The 22,032-nt window shown below is 37.4% G+C and overlaps 1 protein-coding gene across 4 annotated transcripts in view; it reads right to left on the bottom strand.

Annotated features, from left to right (window-relative positions):
- Positions 1-960: 960 nt before the first annotated feature.
- AUH (AU RNA binding methylglutaconyl-CoA hydratase) overlaps positions 961-22,032 on the bottom strand; it is a 188,132-nt gene continuing 167,060 nt past the window's right edge. The window contains exons 5-8 of one of the 4 annotated variants that reach the window (XM_074953086.1): positions 15,511-15,698; positions 7,475-7,525; positions 4,248-4,295; positions 961-2,465 (exon numbers count right to left, since the gene is read on the bottom strand). In XM_074953086.1, the coding sequence (XP_074809187.1) occupies positions 2,388-2,465; positions 4,248-4,295; positions 7,475-7,525; positions 15,511-15,698 (365 nt within the window). In that variant the 3' untranslated portion in view covers positions 961-2,387. Of the gene's footprint in view, positions 2,466-4,247; positions 4,296-4,383; positions 4,589-7,474; positions 7,526-15,510; positions 15,699-22,032 lie in introns of those variants that run through there. The other 3 variants (XM_074953088.1, XM_074953087.1, XM_074953085.1) reach the window with 3 other exon arrangements.

The raw sequence follows: 22,032 nt of genomic DNA, 5'->3' as shown, positions 1-22,032 counted from the left end.
TATGTCCACACTGCAGCTGCGAGCAGGCCTCCCAGCCCAGGCAGACAGATTCATGCTAGTAGGATTGGAACTAACATGCTAAAAATAGCTGTGTGAACATTGCAGCTCTGGTGGAGACTCAAGCTAGCCACCCAAGCGCAAGCCTGCTTCTGAAGTATTATAAATATGAGTTTGTTAAGAGAGGGGATGAAAGATGCTTATGCCCCCACACCCCTGCCACAGAACAATCTTTCAGGAAAGCTAAAGAGAGCATATAAGGCACTTATACTGCAGCTAAAAAAGGAGAGACAGAGTGTATGTAATGGAAAACAGAATTCTGCCAGAAACTGACAAGGCTGAGCCCCAGTATTTGAAGGAGTGACAGATAGCAGGTATAATGAGCAGAGGTCAGATTTAGTGAGAGAATTTTTTGCCCCAGTACCCCAATTCAGGAAGCAGAATTCTAATATTGACATTAATTAATCAAGATGAAGTCATCATGATGTTATTTCACTTACAATTTATACATACACAGAGGTCTCTCATATATCTTTTGCTGAATAGTTTTCCCTCAAAACTATTCCAGGATCATGACTTACAAGTACTTTGGAAAAAAGTCTCCATCTTATACTCACTTTGCAATATTATTCAAACTGCTGACTTCAAGAGAAGGACCTTAAAATGCCACAGCATGGCCACATTTTTCCCTGAGAAAAAGGAATGTTGTAACTATTCTGACAGCAAAATATTTTACTTAAATCAAACCTCCTAGCCTAAGTCAAGAATTTACACAGTGGGTTGAGCAGACAATTTTTTCTGCCATCATATTTCAAGTCAATAAAATGTTTTCATATACATGTACTGAAGTTATTTAATCAGTGCTTGTTAGAAAACTAAAGGAAGCTCAATAACCAGACCGTATATCATAGTTATGAGACACAAACCATTCAGCATAGCCTTAATAGTTTTTCTCCCATTAACATAATTATTTCCTACTCAGTAAAAATGAAAATGACATTTTAGCATTTTGAAAATAGGAGAAAATGACCTCAAAGGCTTTATATGACTATCAAAACACGCACCAGTGCTTTATTTGCAAATTATCATGCATGAAATGGTCAACTCAGCAAGTTTATCACTCAGCAAAGTGCGTGGTCCACCAGATATAATCAAATTTACATGTAAAGATATGGCTAGATACGAATTTTAATGAGTTCTTGTCATTTCATGTTGATCAGCTGCTATATCACCATAGTTCTGGAGAGTGACCATAGCTAATGTTGCAGAAACAGCAGAACATGCAGAAGTTTCACAAAGACAATGCAAATCAAACATAAAGGAGGTTGTTTCCATATAAGTAAGTTAACATCTGATTGCTAAGCCACATTTACTTACCAGTAAAGTTAACAGAATATTTTAAAGAGGCCATTTTCCATGGCACATATACACACATAGTACACTTCAAAGTCCAGAGGTTTATGTTCCAACAGAGGAAAAGAGTATTTCAATTCAGAGCAGGTGTATATTAATACAGTATTATTAGAACCTGAAAAATGGTCACACACAAGATCCAGCATTTTGGGGCATAAGGAAACTTTCTAGCTTTAAGAATGCGTTTAACCACAGCTCCACAATAAAAAGTTTAATACAGCCTGGAAATAAAAAAACCAAAACAAATGGGACGTGAATTAAAAGTTACTCACTAGTAGACAGTGTTGGTGAGATGATGTTTTGGAGGAATCTGGGATGAGAGGCAAGGTTTACCATACAGCCGTGTGTGACTGAAGGCTGAACATGAATATAGAGTAACACAGAACATCACTGAATAGTAGTCTCAAAATGAAGTTTATCTTACTTATTACAGTATGAGACAAGTAAATACAGTTTATAATCTTTCAAACAATCATTCTTCTGATTTCCACCAACTTTATTAATAATTTACATATTCAGCTAGAATAGACAGTGAACCATGATTTTTGGTTGATATACAGAATCATTTAGAAATCAGATTTGGTATAATTTCACATTTTTGGTGTGTAGAAATCATTTATTTTGATAAAATGGTACAACAGACAAACATTCCATACCACTTTATAGGCTTTGTCTATTAAAAGAATTTACTTTTTTTTTTTAAATTGTGGAATGGTTAGTTTCATACATATGAAATAAAAGAAATGCTTATGAACCTGTGACCTTGCAAATATACAGAGCAACCTTCATAACCAATGCTGAGTATGACTTGATACATATTATTGGGCCAGGCACGTCTGGACATATTCCAGATGCTGTAATGTAGGTAGGGTTTGCTTTAACTTTTGTGGTTGTGATATTCCATGCGCTGAGGCAAAGAGCAGCTGAAAGGTCCTTCCATGTTTATCTCATTTGTATTTTCAAGGCATCAGTTTCTCCTATTCTCCCTTGTAGCGAGGGGGCCTCTTTTCTTTAAAAGCAAGAAGACCTTCAATTCTGTCTTTTGTTGGAATAGTCTACAAAGAACAGATTAACTCTGTATTATCAATACCAAAATTTAAAAAATAATGTATATTGTCACCTTTCTTTAATGGACGCAATCTGCAGACTAAAGTGTAATACAGAAATTACAAAAAGGTGTGAAAACACTCTACACACAACTGATTTACAGACTGTGGGCCAGATCTTCAGTTGGTATAAATCAGTATCACTCCACAGAAGTTACTTCAGCCATGCTGACTTACACTAGTTGAAGATCTGGCCTTCTGTGTTTTAGGATAATTATTAAACACACTTCTTTCAGTACCGAAAGAACAGTTTATCATTAAAGCTATAAAATAAGAAGACCAAAAAAACTTAATTATTTTAAACCCACAGTTATACTTTCCCAGGCAGTCTAACACTGCTGACAGTAGATGCACCCAGAACTACTGGTGAGAGGTGGGCGGGGGGGGGGGGGGGGGGAGAGTTAAAATTCTCACAAGTTCTTGAATGATCAACTACAGTGCCTGCAGTATTTCCTTATGTAACATGTAAATACCACCTTTGGAGGGGATATGGCAATGGTTTGAAGAGATTAAAAAGATGCTGAAGTGATGGGCATATTAACAATTCCTCAGATAGAGTAGCCAGATAACAAAACAGGCTCTTGTTCTACTGTCTAAATGATCAAGCCTCATATCACTTTAGGTCGTCATCAAAAGTTTACTCTTTAGTTTGAAACCCTGCTCACACCTATAAAATTAAAACTACATAAAACTAACCATGCACTGTACGCTTACTTCTAACCATGCAATTCTACTCACACATTTCATAGTCTGACCTCCTGCATAATAGAGCAAAAGGACTTCCAAGTATAAATTCCTGCTTCAAGTTCAATAGCTGTACTTGATCTAAAGCAGCCAATCTTGATTTTAAAATTTCCAGTGATGAAGAATCCATCACAACACTCTGTACATTTTTTCAATGATTAATTACCCTCCTGTTAAACAACTGCATCATATTTTTAGTTTGCATTTGTCTAGCTTCAAGTTCTAGCCACGGGTTCTTATTATACTTAGATTGAAGAGCCCTCTATTATCAAATTTCAGTTCCCACTGAGGTACTTCCAGACTTGGATCAAGTCACCCCTTAATCTTATACACTAAACAGATTGAGCTCCTAAAATCTTCCACTGTAAGACATCTTTTCCAATAATTTAATCATTCTTGTGGCTCTTATCTGAACCCCCTCCAACTGTTCAACATCGTTCTTGAAGTGTGGAAACTAGAACTGAACACAGTATTACAGTAGGGGTCATACCAATGCCAAATACAGAAGTAATATAATGACTCTACTCTTACTTAATTACTTACTACTCTTTTTAAGGGGTTGGGGTAAAACATGCAGGGAATCTCTTCCCTCTGTGTAGGCATCAAGGCAGAATCTCTCTAGTTTATGGATGAGATTATGGACCAGATCCTCAGGCATTATATATCAGCATATCTCCACTGAAGTCAACAAGGATATATCAATTTACACCATCTGAAGATTTGGCTCTACATCCAACTTCCGCTTCCTAAATAGCCCCTTTATACAAAGGGCTTGATTTTGTCTTAAACTCCACTTCCTTCTTTAAGATTTCCATGTAAAAAAAATCGAAATGGCTAAGAGGAAGGGTTAAATTTCATATCCAAAATGCTGCTGGGAGAAAATATAAATTATTTTCAAGCTGCATTTCTGTATGATTTTCAATGCAGGCTTTAACTGAGGGGTTTTGTTTTGTTTTTTGGGATTTTTTGCATAATTGTGTTACATACCTGAGCATAACAGGCTTCTTCAATTGCTAAGCCTGTTACTAAATCCACCTGGGAAACAAAAATTAAATATTGTAAGAGTGAATAACTTTCTGTACATAGCACACACTTTATTCTCTGACAGCTAACTCAAATACTATATTCCTATATCCCAAACATTAAAGTAGTCCAGCAGAGTCCCTCTTCACAGTATCTTTATGCAGAAATTCTTCACTGTCCTGTGGTTATGGTGTAGGGGCAAGGTTGCGGAAGATTGGCGAGGAGCTAAGTGGTGGACTGAGTACGTGACTGGATGTAAGCGAAGGATGCAGGCAGTTTCAATGAACTTTGTCCGACAGACCCTGCTAAAAGATATTGTAGCATAGCTCAGCATATTTTTCCCTATAAACAAGTCAGTTTATGTAATAAGCATAAATCATACATATAAGAATGTAACCAGCTGTTGACCCCATGTAACCTCAAGAAAAGCACGGAGAATATAGAGCTGCAGAGGACTCCCCCTAGGCGGAGTCCTGCCTGGTCAGCTGTCACGAACGGCCAGAGTCCCCGGCAGCCCCTCCGCACGATCTAGGGGCTCCCCGCGCAGATTGGAGAGTAAGTTCTTCCTTCCTTCCTTCCTTCTTTCCTTCCTTCCTTCAATAAAGCATAGTTTACTATTCTTAGGCCTGAGCGTCCTCCTTTCGCTGGTATCTCCCCCCCGGTCCTTGCGGGCACATATGGGTTGGTCAGTATTTTTGTAATCAGTTTCCTTATTCTGTGATGTAATCACTATTTAATAGACTGTCAGAAATAATAGGTGAATGCACAATGCATTGTCTTACTACAAATTGTCTTTGGCTAAAACCCATTAATTAGCTGCATATTTTAATTGTTTCAGCTATTACTGGGCAGAAACCTAGACTGCATGTAAATCAGTCATTAATTATGTTTTAACAAACAAGTTTTGAAACAGTTATCTTCCAGGATGAGACTTTCAGTATGTAAGGAAAGCACCTAGAACATGATGAGTGCTACTGAAATACAAATAATAAGTTGAGATACTTAATCTGAAAAACTAATTATACCTAAGAAGAAGTTACTCACCACCATACAGTATAAAGAGTTATACCTCCTGAAAAGCAGGCCAGATGCTATTTATGTCAATGTTTATTATGGAACTTTATCTTACATTTGCATCAGAGAAGTGCTCATAAAGCCCACCCATTGTTTTGAGAAAACATGTTTGACCCAACTGCAATTTCAACACTTAAAAAAGGGATAATTTCATGATCTTTTCATACTTCAATATATAGTACATAGTGAAAAAACAGCAATCATATACTCAGACATATTTTTGTGAAATATGGTAATACATTGATAAGGTACATATATTCCTGATGTGATATAATATGTCTCCTTCCATTATTTTATTACATAATCTTATTAATACATTTTACTTATATAAATTGTATCATTTTTACATGTCCTTTATTTGCTGTATCAATAATATGCATTGATATATATATATATATATTTATTGTCAAGTTTATATATATATATTGATATATATATATAAACTTGACAATAAATACATTTACATCCATGCATTTTACCTATTATGATTCCAATGTTGTACAATTTAAAATATACTTCAATTTTAACAAACTATTTTAATAAATTAACTGATATATATATATATATATATATATATATGTATGGAAGTCCAATGAATTACAAAGTGTGTTTCTCAAGAAATGCTATTACACAGTCAGCAGTCACATGGTCAACAAAAGCTTTGGTGGTGCAATAAGACTGCCAATAACGGACAGACTGAATACCCACGCAGACCATCTTAAGGACCTAGCTAGAGACTGATCTGTAGGAGCTTGATCTGCCAGGAACCTATATCTCTTAAGGACTTGTCTTGATGATGAAAATATATTTCTCCCACATATAAGGATGAAACCAATTGTGATCTTGGACTGCCTCTGGGACCCTCTGAGATTTCTTTGTGTGGTGGCCTGAACAGCTGGCTTATTTTCCTCCTCCATTATTTCCTCTTCATTTAGCTACCTCCTTTTCATAAGTGTCATCTATTACATCAGCAAGCAGTTTTTCTACTAGTGTCTGAAAGCTGGCACCTTGTGTACCACATGGGGTTTGTCAACAAGGTCATTCTGACTCACCTACCTACTGTGTCTGGGACTTAGAATTTTTCTTTCAAAAGTTTCTCCCTTGTGTACCACTGAATTCAACCTTGGATTTATACCCTTAAAAAACTAATTTGTATGTGTGAGCTTAATTTACACCCTTTGTGTACTTTTCAAATTAATCATTAATGTAACCCTACTGAACTCAGTTGTTTGACTAGTTGTATGTCAACCTTTAAAACAAACAAACAAAAAACCTAAAACAGAATACATCCTTAACTTATCCTGTTATATTGAGGTTTTACATTGCAAATGAGCTGTGATCACACTCTTCTCTGGGCCAGACTGTACTCTAAGTTGTGATGCTGCAAAGATTCATGCCTGTGCTTAACTTTAAGTATCTGAGTCGTCCCATTGAGTTCAGCAGGAGACTCATAGGCTTAAAGTTAAGCACAAGTGTGAGTCTGCTCAGATCTTAATGAACTCTAGAGCTAGATCAATAGAGAGCACTCAGGAGTGGTTACTCGGCATGTCTTTTTGCATTTAAATCAGATTCCTGATATTATGTTAATACTATTCTATTCTATACTAAATTATTATAAGCAGCAATGTCCTTTTTGGCCTTCAGTTTTACTGGAAAACATTTATCCTGTTGATGGTGGGATGGATTTTCATATAATTTAGTTTTAAAACAACGATAGTTTTTACAGCATCCTGCACATGAATTTAGGAAAGCTTTCTTCCTCACCCTTTGACATGAACTAGTATTCAACAAGTTGTATGTTTACTTTCTAACATTAATAATTAGCACATTGTATCAGTTATAGCAGAGGTGGAATTACCAAGTTTTGGTACTGTAGTGCCCAGTCAGCATCAACCATATCTTCAGGAGCAGGATGAAATCAATATGAAGTCACAAAAATAAGAACCATTGCTTTACTATAGACTGGATTCAACCAACTAGGTTTTGAAAGACTATATGGTTTGTAATTTAAAACAAGTCTAGAAAAAACATTAATTAATTTTTAACTCTCTATTTTGGGAACTGTTCCCTGCCCTCTAGGCTTCCACTCACTGTTACCAACAAATATATATCCTTACCTCCATCCCTTGATTGATTGCCAATTTTGCAACTCTTATTGCTAGAGGTCCCTAAAATTAAAAATAAATTAGATAGATTTACATGTCAGCAGATACAGCAAAATTATGATGTAAAGTGTCTACATATGAATGCTATCATATTAGCACTCTGTAGGCTTTGTCTACACTTTTGAATAAGTAATGTGACCATGATACACACTTTCTTCCAAATATATGTTTCTAGAACTAAAAACACTAAAAGCAGCATATAATTTTCAAAAACGATATGGTACCAAAACAACATAAAAAGCCTAAATTTTAGAGGTGCTGAACACCAGCAGCTCCAATGGACTTAAACTTGAGTTGTGGGTGCTCAACACCTTTAGAAATTAGGTTCAAAGTAACCAAATAATGACGGTACTATAGGACTCTATATGATCTACTATATTATGTCCTCATGAGCATATAATAAAAAGACATGGAAGCACCTCAACAAAAAGAAAATAAATCAAAACTAGCCTCAAAACTAAAATGCATAAGCTGCAAAACCATGCCAGCAGTCAGATTATGGTTGACCTCTCTCAGACCGTGCAAGGGAGCGAGGGAGACAATGCAAGAAGCTCAGTGTCCCACAGAAGGGCCAGGAATGATAGGAATCCTTTCATTCAGGGGGTGCAGGGCCGGCTTTGGGTTTTTTGCCGCCCCATGCAAAAAAAGTTTTGGCCACCCCCCTCCATCCCTTTTTTTTTGGCTTTTACACGTTTGCACTTTGCAATGTTTTTGTTTTGTTTTGACTGTTTAAAATTTTAAAAAAATGAAAACAGAATTTGTAGTTAGTGAAATAAAACAATTTCCTACTTGTGTAGTCATTTAATTTTAACAAAATCACAATTACAAACAATTTGGGTTCAACTATACACTGTAATTAAAAACATTAGTGTCTTCCGGTTACTCATAAATTAAAAGAATTTATATGAACTGAATTTTTCTGGTTTTTATACATGCGTAGTCTTTTAATAATTCAGAGAAATCTAAATTTTTTGCAATGGTACTTTCAATGAAATTAATGCGAGTCTTGACAAACGATTTTGAGACATGGTGGACCTCAAATAATTTTTTAGTAATTTCAGCTTTGAGAAACTGCTCACCAGAAGCCACTGATACTGGTAATGTTAAAAGAATGCATAATGCTATAGCAGTGTTTATAGTGAAATAATCATTTCTTGCTATAAATTCTAATACTTTTAGAGGAGAAGTTTTAGGACTTATTAGCTCAGATAAAGGTATTAATTCATCATACATTCTACTCCATCAATGTCAGCAGCGTTATCAGTACTGAGCGCTAAATGTAGGTTTTGGCAGTGCTTCATGAGGTCTTCTTTGGGAAACTGATTTTTAATATTTACAATATCGTATAAAAATTCAAAAGTTTCACAATGACCATGCAACCGATAAAATCTTTCTTCAATGGAAGTTATAGCTACATCCAAAATACAATAGAAACATTCAACTTTAAACCTTTCTTTTGGATCAAGAATAGGATCATCATGAGCCTCATAACAAAACTGTCTTGTTTTTTTCTGAGGACGAATGAATGGTTGAGGTGCAAATGTTGATTCAAAATCAAGATCCTCTGCTATTGTTGTTGCTTCTTTGCAGTTTCTTCAAATCCTTCATCTGAATGGTACTTTTTAAAATATTCCAGCATTTTATTCAAAATCATCTTTGCCTCGCATATGTCTATGGTTATGTTTTGTGGTCAAACTAATTTGATTTAGAATATTATGCCAAATAACTGCAACATGAAAATTGAAACTGCATCATTTTCTGAGCCAACATTTCAGCTTCATGTCGAAATGAAGGATCATATAACAAGTCCTGGCTTATTTCGAATAGTGCATTGTAAATCTCTCCTGATGAATATCGGAATGGACTAATAGCATCCTACTTTCCCATCTAGTTTGACTTAGAGGTTTAAGTGTGAGTTTTTGTTCAAGATGCTTCTTCAAGACTGCCCAACAGTGTGTGAAAGCACTAAAAAAGTTGTAAATTGCTTGCACTGTGGTAAAATATGAAACGGCATTTTTAGATGATTTGGCGGCATCATTGACAAGCAGATTGAGTGAATGCTCATGGCAAGGAATGAAAAAAGCTTTATTATTTAAATTCAATATTCTTTGCTGTTTTCCTGCATGTCGTCCTTGCATGTTTGAGCCGTTATTGTACCCTTGGCCATCTGTGAGGGCTTTCCCAGTAGTTTTGTTCACTTGTATAAATTCTAGAAAGTGTTCACAAATTTTCACTTCTGCATTTTCATCAGTTTTCACAAATCGTAAAACTATTGATGTTTGCTTGGTTTTGCTCAGATCAACTATAACATTTGGCATGTTTCAAATTCGATAAAATTTCATTACGTACTCCATTAGAAATTAATTGTATTATCTCATGTCATAACGATACAGCTAAGGGTAGCCTAGAATTCCTCCTTACCTGTAAGGGGTTAAGAAGCTCAAATAACCTGGTTGGCACCTGACCAAAAGGACGAATGGAGAAAGAAGATACTTTCAAATATTGTGGGGGGGGGGGAGGTTTTTTGTGTGTGTTCTCTTGGGAAGCAGAGAAGCATCAGGTCAGAAAACTCCTTCTCCTATAAACCATCCTAAAAGTCTCTCATATTACAAAAATTGTAAGTAAAAGCCAGGCAAGGCGTGTTAGATTATCTTTTGTTTTGCTTGTTAATTTTTCCTCTGCTGGAGGGAGGTTTATTCTTGTGTTTTGTAACTTTGAAACTAAGCCTAGAGGAAGTTCTGCTGTGTTTTTGAATCTTTTGTTATCCTGTAAAGTTATTTTCCATCCTGATTTTACAGAGGTGATTTTTACCTTTTTTTCTTTTTTTAATAAAATCCTTCTTTTAAGAACCCGACTGATTTCTCTATTGTCCTAAGACCCAGGGGTTTGGGTCTGTGATCACTTTGTAACCAATTGGTTAGGATATTATTCTCAAGGGCTTGGGGGGATATTTTGGGGGAATAGGAACTCCAAGTGGTCCCTTCCCTGATTCTTTGTTAAATCACTTGGTGGTGGCAGCATACCCTCCAAGAGCAAAGAATTTGTGCCTTGGGGAAGTTTTAACCTAAGCTGGTAGAAATAAGCTTAGGGGGTCTTTCTTGCGGGTCCCCACATCTGTACCCTAGAGTACAGAGTGGGGAGGGGAACCCTGCCATGGTGGCAGGGCGGTGGGATCATTCTGAACCAAAAGCACAATAGGATTTTTAAAAGGACATTTTTTCCCCCCTTTTGGCTGCTTGGAAAGCAGGGAGGTTTGTTTTTTTTTAAGGATTTTTTTTTTAAAGCTGGGAGCACCTGGAGTTCTTTTTTCTCTACCTGAGGGCAGGGTAGTTAACCTCCCACAGGGGAATTCACAAGTGTTTTTTTTTTTCTTTCTAGCTCTCGGGTTAGGCTACATTAAACACAGAAAGGCTAGGATGACTGACCGTGACATCTGAAAGAAATTAGAATTAGCCAGATTTGAAGCTGATAAGAGACAAAAAGAACATGATAGACGGATGGAGGCAGAAAAAGCTGCCCGTGAGAGAGCTATGGAGGCCCAGAGGGAGGCCCAGAAGCATGCTCAGGAGGAGAGGGAAAGAGAGAGGAAGCATGAACTGGAGTTAGAGATGGCAAGGGCTAAGCAAAATATACCAGACAACCCTAGCAATCTTTCTCCAGGTACCGCTTCCCATTCCAGAAAGCTCCCCACCTACAAGGTAGGCGATGATACAGAGGCCTTCATAGAAAATTTCGAAAGGCCCTGCCTTGGGTACAGCATCTCTGTAGACCAGTACATGGTAGAGCTGAGGCCACAGCTCAGTGGACCCTTAGCTGAAATGCCTAAGGAACACATGAACAGTTATGAACTTTTTAAAAAACAGGCCAGAATCAGAATGGGGTAACACCCAAGCATGCCCGTCGGCGGTTCAGAGCCCTAAAGTGGAAACCGGACACGGCGACATCTCATTTTGTGTATTTTTACCCAAATAATGGGTGTGAATCTTTCCATCTTTCACTCTTCAAACATGCTCAGCCATAACACTATCAAATTTTTCCAATAACTCAACCTATTTCAAGAAATTTCCACTGTTATTCTCATATAAAATATCCGAGGATCCATGGAATGCGAGGCACTGTTCGGCTAGGAAATTAATGATTGCCAGTAAACGTTCCAACACAGCTTCCCAACATAGAATTTCTAAATTTAGTAGACCTTGCTGTACCGCATCCATTGTTGTACCAGAACGTAATCGGTTTGCAGCTCAATCCAATTTGTCAACGAGCGTAAATGATTTTTTGATGTTTCATATTCTTTCAAATGCTGATGCAAATTTTGCCAGTCATTAAAACCTGCAGTTGCCATAAGACTGTCCGAGTTACAGAACAGTTTGCAGCAAAAACAAAAAACTACATCTTTGGTCTGTGAATACACTAACCACAATCTATTAATTTGTTCCACATTTTTCTCTTCATATTGGATGGCATAAATTGACGATTTGACTCATTAAATGGATATTCAAATGTAGGATCTAGTTTTGAAGGACTTTTTTTCACAATAATCATTAGCATTGCATCGGTAATTATTGTTGGTCCAGTACTTGGACTCCATCCTATGTCAGTCTCTCCACCTTCCAATAATTGTTCTTCAGTTTTAGATTTGGATAACAGTTCTTCGTTTCTGGACTCTTCAGCTGAAGAAGTAAATCTTTGGATGGATTGTGATTGTTCGTCTTTATCAGTTAGCTAAGATAATCTTTGGTAGGATTGTTGTTCATCTTTATCAGTTGAAAAAGATAATCTTTGGTTCGATTGGTCTTCATCAGTTGATGAATAATCACTTTCAATGCATTGCTTACAGCTTTCTCTTGATTGTTGACTTTTTAAAAATACTTATTTGACGTACGAGATAGTTTTTCTAATTCTTTTTGCCATTTCTCTCTTTGTTGCCGGTAAGCAGCACCGGAAAGCAGTTTTCATTTTTGTCCTGGCATTTTAGCCCTATAATCACTGGCACCGACGCGACATGGAAATTGGCGCAAATGGCGCCGATAGGGCGGCACAGTAGACACAAGTAATTGTGATTCCTGATTTAATTAATCAATAACTGTTAACGTTTACACACTTACGCACATTCACATTATGAGTGACCGTATCACGATGTGATACTTTTCACGTCACACTCCTATCACACTACTGGAGATTTTTTTGATCTTCATGTATTATTTTCTTTTTGTACATTCGTGGATTTTTCCGAAAAAAAGAAGGATGGCCAGAATGCTGCCCCTGGAAATGTGCCGCCCCAAGCACATGCTTGCTTTGCTGGTGCCTAGAGCTGGTCCAGAGGGGGTACAAGTACTTTGCATAGCTAGGGCCCCCACAGGCACTAGCTTCTACAAACACACGTATTGGCCAAAAGAGCTGGTAGGATGCAGAGGGGAGAGGCTAGTGCATTCTCTTCAATGGTTATTTAGAATTGTATATGAGACACAATGCCATCAGAGCTCCTATTAGAGCAGTTAACCTCTGCACTGTCTCCAGTGTGAGTCTGTGGATACAAATAATAATCCAGGTCCTCTTTCTTTTAAAATGCATTTTTTCATATGTTTGATAATAGGGTTTTAAAAACAAAAAACAATACTTATTTTCAACGGTAGTTAAATTTACTGTATAATTTGCAGTATTTTCCACCCAAAAAGAGGGATTTCTGCAGTTACTGTGGCAAGCCAAATAAAGTGGTGAAGTAAATGAGAATTTTATTTTAAATGGCGCTCAATATAGACCAGGATCTGGATGGGATTAGTCTTCCCGCAGAGCCTTCAACAGGGAAGAGGATTTATCAATAGCTCCCCAAAAACTCAGTCATATTCTGGACACTGGTGATTCCCCCAAAAATCTTCTCTACTGCCCATGTGGAAAGTCTTCTGAAATGTTTCCCTGAAGATATTCCATTTCTGTTGTGAGCTCAGTATCAACCTGCAGTGCTCAAGGACTGTTCATTTCTCAAGGGCCGTGAAGCACATCAAAAGATTATAAATTTGTTATAACAAATAAATATCAAAACAGTTCCTAACCCAAAGAATTTATAATCTACAAGATAGATAAAGAAAAACAAGATACATCTGGGAGATCCAATGGAGTAAGTGTTGTGCACTTAAAATACATATGTGTATGATTATATATATTTTCATTTTAAAAAATTAAAACATCTAGAATCTCAGACATCTGAGATCAAAGGGAAGAAGTGGCATCTTTTGTGGATTGATGGGAGGAAGAAGAAAGATACAGATTAGGCCATGATCAGTTTTCTCATGGATACTGGGGTGGGGAGGAGGGAGAGGAGATTGGTGAAGACTGATGTCTAGGGCAGAAAGGGGGCATGTCACAATCAATCATCACCAAGGTTCTTGCAGCTTTTTCCAGAAGGTCACACTGATTTCTTCCTAGAGTTCTGGTGTTTTGGGGATGGAAATCGGTCTAGTTCCCTCACGTTTGCACGCCACAGTGAGGGAGGATGACAAATTGGTGTTTTGGTTGATGGTTCAGAAGAAAACAACTACTGGATGCACTGCAAGCAGAAACACTGATATGTGTGCACTTTATTGTGATTGAGAGACAGAGTGGTCAGCTACATAAACAGAGATGGATTAAGAGTTATTGAGGCCCTGGGCACAAAGAACATTTGGGTTCCCCACACCTTGGAGGCCCAGGGGTGCTGGAACCAGAGGGATCCAGGGAGACCATGCCCACTCACTTTTTAACATGGGCATAGTAGCCTTGGGCATGTGCTGAGTGGTGGTGGCAGAGGCTGCACTTCAAGGTGGGAGAGCTGATAAGACTTGCCTAGGACAAGGTGGAGTGTCTGGGGCTCCCCACAGTGTCCTTGGCTCCTTGGGCAGTTCTTACCATGGCCCAGCTCCAGCTTCCAGCTTGGCAGTAGGTGGGACCTCGGGGGAAGAGGTGGAGGAGGGGGTGGATCCCAAGGGGGAAGAATAGGAGCAGGGGTGGAGCCACAGTTCCAGCGGCAGTGGCCCCCCACTTTTACACTGGTTCCGGTGCTCCTGTGCGGGCCCCAAATTGGCTAGGGCCCCTGGGCACAGGCCCCATCGGTTAATCCTCCACTGTTCAGAAAAGTTCCCCCACCATGCTCCCTGACTGATTGCCATGAAAAATCAGATAGCAGATTCTCTAGTCAAGGAGAAGCCAATAGTGACATTTCAAAGTAAGGCAACCCATAATTAACTTATATGAAGTCCTCTAATGCTGAATATTTGGAGTATGGCTGTCTGAAAGTAGTCATATTTCAGGTCTTTCTGCCACTGTTACATCAAGTGAAAGGAAAAGAGGGCATGTAACCTAAAGCAGTGCATGAGAATGATGATATCACTGTGCTGGTGTACGTAGTCCAGAAAGCAAACAAATGAGCCTTCCAGTAAAAACAATATGTTGCATAAATGGAAAAAGACATTAATTTTGGAAATAAATTTTACTGTTAAGTTTCCAAGGGGATGTTAGTAACAAATGTAAATATGAAAAAGAATGAGGATTTCAACAGTCACAGTGTTCACTTAATGGATTTTGTACATGCAGAAAATCTGTACATTTTACTATGGCAAATATATTGAGAAATCCAGACTCCCTGAGCCAAAGGATTAAGAGAAAACTTAATATGGCTAGAATAGTAAGGAAGAGGACAGGCCTCTATTTTCACTTGACCTTTTTGTCTTTCTCCTATCCTCAACTGTTTCCCAAAGTGTTCAATGTCATTTCAATAGTAATATTGTAGTCTCCAGAATTTTTTAATTTGGTAAAAAAATAATCTACAATGTTAATTTGAAAGTAAATAGGAACACAAAACTTAACAGTGCAGACGTTAAATCGAGAGAATGGTAATTTTCTTCTTGATTTACCTGGTTCCTTTTCATATTTACTATTTAACCATTGTACTATACTACTGTGAACTAATCCACTCCATAACAAAATCAAAATACATCTCCATTATCTTGTACCTGAGGTAAAAATTCTTGTGCTAGGGCTAAAGCTCTTCTGTAGGCAGCATCCCCTGATTCATTCTGTTCCACCACATGACTGACCAATCCTATTGATTTTGCTTCTTCGCCATCTACAATACGTGCAGAGAAGATGAGTTCTTTTGCTAGAGATACACCAATCATACGAGGTAACCTCTGTGTCCCGCCTGTAGTTTGTAGAAAACAGAAAATGCAAGCATAAGTTTTATGGAAGTTTAGTCGAAACACTAGATGCTATGCTTTAAATTGCCTGATTTAAACATTGCCATGTTTAAATACATTACAGTTTATTTTGTGTACACACACACACACAATTCGTACTATACTATGATATATGTGAACATAGTAAGATTTTGCTATGTGCCTGAATCACTTTTGAAAATGGGGTCTAGGCTCCTAAGTCGCTTAGGCACTTTTGAAACTTTAACCGTATAAAATCTTAGAAAGAGGTTTCTTATTTACTGATAACAGTTAATATAAAAACAGTTTCCATTAATCAGAAGCCCATTTATTCATAATAAACCATAACTTAAAAGGACAGCTACTTACTAGTAACTGGTTTTCTACAAGCATTTTTCCTATTTAATCTGTGTATTTATATGGTATCCATAACCACAATACAACCACTTTTGCAGATCTATACTCTAGGTAACATGCCACAAGACTCCATACTGCATCCTCTGTGGCCAGACATCGATTCTACCCACAGACTCAAGCACAATAGGCAACATCTATAAAAAGACTATGTCTAGTGTTGCCACCTGGTCGGTTTTGTACTGCCTTGCTGGTGAAAAGATTAATATACCTTTTTTATTTTTTCACTTGGCACACATTAGCGTGCTCTACAATTGACAGCCCTGGTAGCCTGGACTGCAGTACCATGTTAAGATAAGGTAAGAAAAGTGATAAAATAACATATAAATACACATATTGTGTTACTGGTTTGGTCTGGTTTTTAAATGAGTCTCTAAAACATTTTAGTAATAACTAGCTCTAGTCAGCACTAGGACCCTTTTGGCTGTTGGTGATGGTGTGGCCAGTGGCCAGTTTTTGTTGGTAGGGTTGTAGCCAGTGGCCGTTTTGTCTGCGTCTTGGAGGTGGCAACCTTATCCATGGCCCACACTTTTCCACTTCCATCCCGCTGTTTGAAATCTAGCACAGGACTACAAAGCAACAAGGACATAGTGTGACAAGCATGGATCTGTAGAAATAATATTCTCAGAGAGCTTTAGTTAGTGGTAGTTAGCTTTCCTTTCTACTTCAGGAATTACTTCTGTGAATTCCCACTTTCGGGTGATTAACAAGCAGAAACAATTTCCAGAGAGTGGCTGAAGAGTGCTTAATTGTTCAGAGAATAACCAATTTCCCCAAACAATCATGCAATATGAATGAGAGAGTAACACTGAGTACAGCTCTGAACAGAACTCCACATGGAAGCCTTACAACATCTTACAAATAGATATGTCTTTGAAGGCTAACTGTAGAAGTTACCTTTGCTCTAGTAGAATGGGCTCTAAAACTATCTGGGATTGGGACTCTTGCTTTGACATGGCAGGTCTGAATCAAGTATCTAAGCCATTTAGGCAAATTTTAAATAGAGATTCTTCCCATCCAGGATTATTTCCATAAACACATGAGAGCACAGGGCAAGAGAGAAAAAGTATGTGTGGTGGGGTACTTATGGGGGAAATCCAGGGAGGCAAGTCTGCACTAACTGAATTAACAGGTGTTCAACCAATATAAAATGGATGTAATTTCAATTTTAAAAATGGCAGACTAAATCAATATTTAATTAAAGCCAATCTGTTTCTTTTACTGCTGTTTTCAAAAGTATTTAAATATGTCTCTGGGATAAAATAAGCTAATTGGAAATAAATCAAAAGCTTTTATGATTCAACTTTCATTTATTTTTATTATGTGCAACCAGCTTTAGCACTACTGTGTTCATTTTCCTAAAAACATACCTGGTTTTCAGTGCATTACCCAATACTAAGATGTGGTTGGCAGATTAAAAAATAGTGTCTTGTAACAAAAATTGAGATATGGGCTTTGGCAAAGGGTGGCTATAGCTGCAATAAACATTTTTACATTAATGAAAGTTAAAATAAAATGTCTACAATAGCAGCGAAAGTGGTTGACATCCCCCCTTTTCGAAAAAATGGACTTGCTAACACAAGAGAATTTTAATCAAATGGCCCCAGTGGTAACCCTAGTCTAGATAAAGCTCCAGCAGCTTTCTGAGCTTTTACCACTACATCAGTTAAACCTGATCAGAGCAGCCATTCTATGTTTGTAATTCCAATTTAAGTCAAGGGGAGTTTTTATACAAAAAGAATATAATATCACAGCAGGGTTTAACTGACACAGTGGTAAAAATGCTAGCAGCTGCTGGAGTACACTAGATCTCCTACTAGTGTTACCAAAGGTGCAGCTGAATTTTTTTGTTAAAATTATTTTATATCAGCAGGAGAGAAGAATCAAAATAAAGTCCCTCTCCTGAGGTAAGGTTTATTAACAAAAGGTACTTTCACAATCCTTTGAGGGGGTCAACAAGCATGTGGACAAGGGTGATCCAGTGCATACAGTGTACTTAGGTTTTCAGAAAGCCTTTGACAAAGTCCATCACCAAAGGCTCTTAAGCAAAGTAAGCTGTCATGGGATAAGAGGGAAGGTCCTCGCCTGGATCAGTAACTGTTTAAAAGATAGGAAACAAAGAGTAGGAATAAATGGTCAGTTTTCAGAATGGAGAGAGGTAAATAGTGGTTTCCCTCAGGGGTCTGTACTTGGACCAGTCCTATTCAACATACTCATAAATGATCTGGAAAAAGAGATAAACAGTGAGGTGGCAAAATTGGCATATAATACAAACTACTCAAGATAGTTACGTCCAAAGCAGACTCCGGAGAGTTACAAAGGGATCTCACAAAACTGGGTGACTGGGCAACAAAAGGGCAGATGAAATTCAATGTAGATAAATTGAAAGTAATGCACAATGGAAAACATACTCCAAACTAAACATATAAAATGATGAGGTCTAAATTATCTGTTACCACTCAAGAAAGAGATCTTGGAGTCATTGTGGATAGTTCTCTGAAAACATCCTCATGAAAACTCAATGTGCAGCGGCAGTCAAAAAAGCAAACACAATGTTGGGAATCATTAGGAAAGGGATAGAACAGAAAATATCATATTGCCTCTATATAAATCCATGGTACGCCCACATCTTGATATTGCATGCTGATGTGGTCACTTCATCTCAAACAAGATATATTGGAATTGGAAAAGGTGCAGAAAAGGGCAACAAAAATTATTAGTGGTATGAGACAGCTTCCATGTGAGGAGAGATTAATAAGACTGGGAATTTTCAGCTTGTAAAAGAGATGACTGAGGGAGGATATGATAATGGTCTATAAAATCATGACTGGTGTGGAGAAAGTAAATAAAGTGTTATTCACTCCTTCAGATTACAAAAGAATCATGGGTCACTCAACGTAATAAATAAGCAGCAGGTTTAAAACAAATATAAGGAAGTAGTTCTGTACACAATGCACAGTCAATCTGTGGAACTCTTTGCCAGAGCATATTGTGAAGGACAAGACTATAACAAGGCTAAAAAAAAACTAGATAAGTTCATGGAGGATAGGTCCACCAATGGCTATTAGCCAGGATGGGCAGGGATGCAAAACCCGGCTCTGAAGTGTCCCTAGTCTCTGTTTGCCAGAAGCTGGGAATGGGCAACAGGGGATGGATCACTTGATGAATACTTGTTCTGCTCATTCCCTCTGAAGCACCTGGCATTGGCCACTGTCAGAAGACAGGATACTGGACCATTGATGGACCACTGATCTGACCCAGTATGGCTGTTCTTACTTTCTTATGTATGTATATTCCAAAATAATACAAACCCCAAGACTAAGCCATCTAGAGCACATGACTTATGAGGAGAGGCTGTTGGAACTGGGAATGTTCAGTCTGCAGAAGAGAAGAATGAAGGGGGATTTGATAGCTGCTTTCAACTACCTGAAAGGGGGTTCCAAAGACGATGGACCTAGGCTGTTCTCAGTGGTACCAGATGACAGAACAAGGAGTGGTGGTCTCAAGTTGCAGTGGGGGAGGTTTAGGTTGGATGTTAGGAAAACTTTTTCACTAGGAGGGTGGTGAAGCACTGGAATGGGTTACCTAGGGAGGTGGTGGAATCTCCTTCCTTAGAGGTTTTTAAGGTCAGGCTTGACAAAGCCCTGGCTGGGATGATTTGGTTGAGGATTGGTCCTGCTTTGAGCAGGGGGTTGGACTAGATGACCTCCTGAGGTCCCTTCCAACCCTGATATTCTATGATCTCATCTTCAGTAGGAGTTACAGACATTGACTATATGCAGGATCAGGCTCAAGATGAGTTAGCATGTCTCTCTCTAAACCTCATCTCTGTGCCAAAAAATGTGAAGATGCTCTTTCAAAAGGATTGCTTAATACACTGCTGTTCTACCATCATCTTGTAAGTTAATTAACATTTTTGCATTCCTACTGTATATGTCTTTTCATTTTTCATCCGAAGAAACTGTCACACTTTAATCAATGTCTATCCTTGTGAACAATCTAAGTGTGCATCAGTACAGAGCTGATGTCTTTTCGAGAAGAACAGGTTCCTCAGAAGTCAACCTTTTTACCACAGCCTGTATCAGAAATACAATCTTGAAATACATCAGATTCAGCTTTTGATAAAAAACAAACTCTTTGTCCAAATCCGAAGGTCAGGATTCTTATATCTACTGACTGCATCTCTTCTGTTCCTTCCTTGGTCACTCGTGCTTAATATATTTTCCTACTTATCTATCTTTTCTTCCTTTATTGTTTTATCTTCTCTGTTACTGCCTCTACCAGGAAATGTTGAAAACAAAATTTAATTGAGCAACAATATTTCATAACTTTGACCAAACAATGGATATGTTTAAGCATGAAACAATGCTTATGGATGAAAAATGTTCTCTTGCCAGTATCTTGCACAATAAGGATTAAAGAGCAATACAACAGTACACACTGCAAGGCCGTTAAGCAAACGAGCATGTTCTCTGGTTAACACTCACAGAACATTAGCCAACAGTTCAGTGCATCATTCACATATTCAGCAGTAAACACGGCATATATTCAAAAAAGTGTCAAATTCGGTCAAAGATGTACATAAGTTACATAAATCTGCAGGGGAAACAGCAAGAGTATACTGTAGAAAGATGTTCTTTTTTGATAATACATACAAAACATAGAGTTCCTGCCAACCTCAATCAGAACTAAAGGAAGTAACACCCAATTTTCAAAGGCCCTACTTAAACTAGTCATTTCATCTAAAAGTAGAACGCTACTTGATGGAAGAGTATTGTTGCATTTTTTCAAATTTATTGTCACATTATTTCATGGACTAGTATTCTGGTATTTACTGACTGTGCTGATACAAAATAATTGATCTGCAGCTGCACTATAAATGCATTCTTACCAGAGGTACTGCCATTTAATGCAATTGTAAATGTCAGGTTTAGATGACACTCCAGCTGATGTGAAAACCAACACTGGAAAAGACATTTAACTACTGGTATGAAAATTATTAAACAATGGCATTATTTAACAAAATCTTGATTTTCTAGAGAGATATATTTAGTGTCAGTAATTTATCAATTAAAAAATATAAAAATATAGTACACAACTGGTTTGGACTAACGGAATTACATGAACAGTTCCCAAAAGCATATCCAGAATGATGAAGTAACTAGCTTACTGGAAATAGATTCATCATTCTGGCAAAAGATATCTAAAACTAGTAGGTTTTCAAAGTTCAAGGCTCCATCACAACATATTGAGAAAAATCCTGTGGTGATAAAAAATCCAATATTTAATTCAATCATACTGTCATTCATTAAACCACGTAAAAATAATGTTATCTTAGTTACACCAACTTTTTTGATTTACATTAGGCTGGCTTAATTGTGATGCATTTCATTTTTTCTTTTAAAAAGGCCACTACATATTTATAATAGTTTATTAACAACTAACGGTGAGCCAAAGTTCATCAGCCACAGATTTCCCAGTTATTCAGGTCAGCCAAGAAATGTCTGGAATCTCTGCTTCATGGTTCCCATACAAAAGGAAAGGGGAGTAACAGACTTTCTCCTACTCATTAAGACTGTTATAACAGTGTGAAATACATATATCTACTGTAAATTATTTTCCATCTTCCCTCAACACAAAAATATCTGAACTCATAAGTAAGCTATATAGATAAAAGTATGATAGATAAGATAGAAATATACCACCATTTTTAACCATGTTGCTTGTTTTGTTATATAAACATACACACAATTTTTTTTATTTTTATTTAAATGCATCTGCCATCTATTCACAATTCAAGATACCTCTCCAAATTTAAACATTAAAAATCTAAAATGTATCAATAGAATATTTAGGTTCAAATTTCCAGTTACACAACTACCAGTTTACCCCTTGATCCTGCAAAGA

The sequence above is a fragment of the Natator depressus genome, chromosome 5, assembly GCF_965152275.1.
Source record: "Natator depressus isolate rNatDep1 chromosome 5, rNatDep2.hap1, whole genome shotgun sequence".
NCBI classification, from domain to species: domain Eukaryota; kingdom Metazoa; phylum Chordata; order Testudines; family Cheloniidae; genus Natator; species Natator depressus.
The sequence above is the reverse complement of the archived record's forward strand: the minus strand, read 5'-3'. Positions and strand labels throughout refer to the sequence as shown.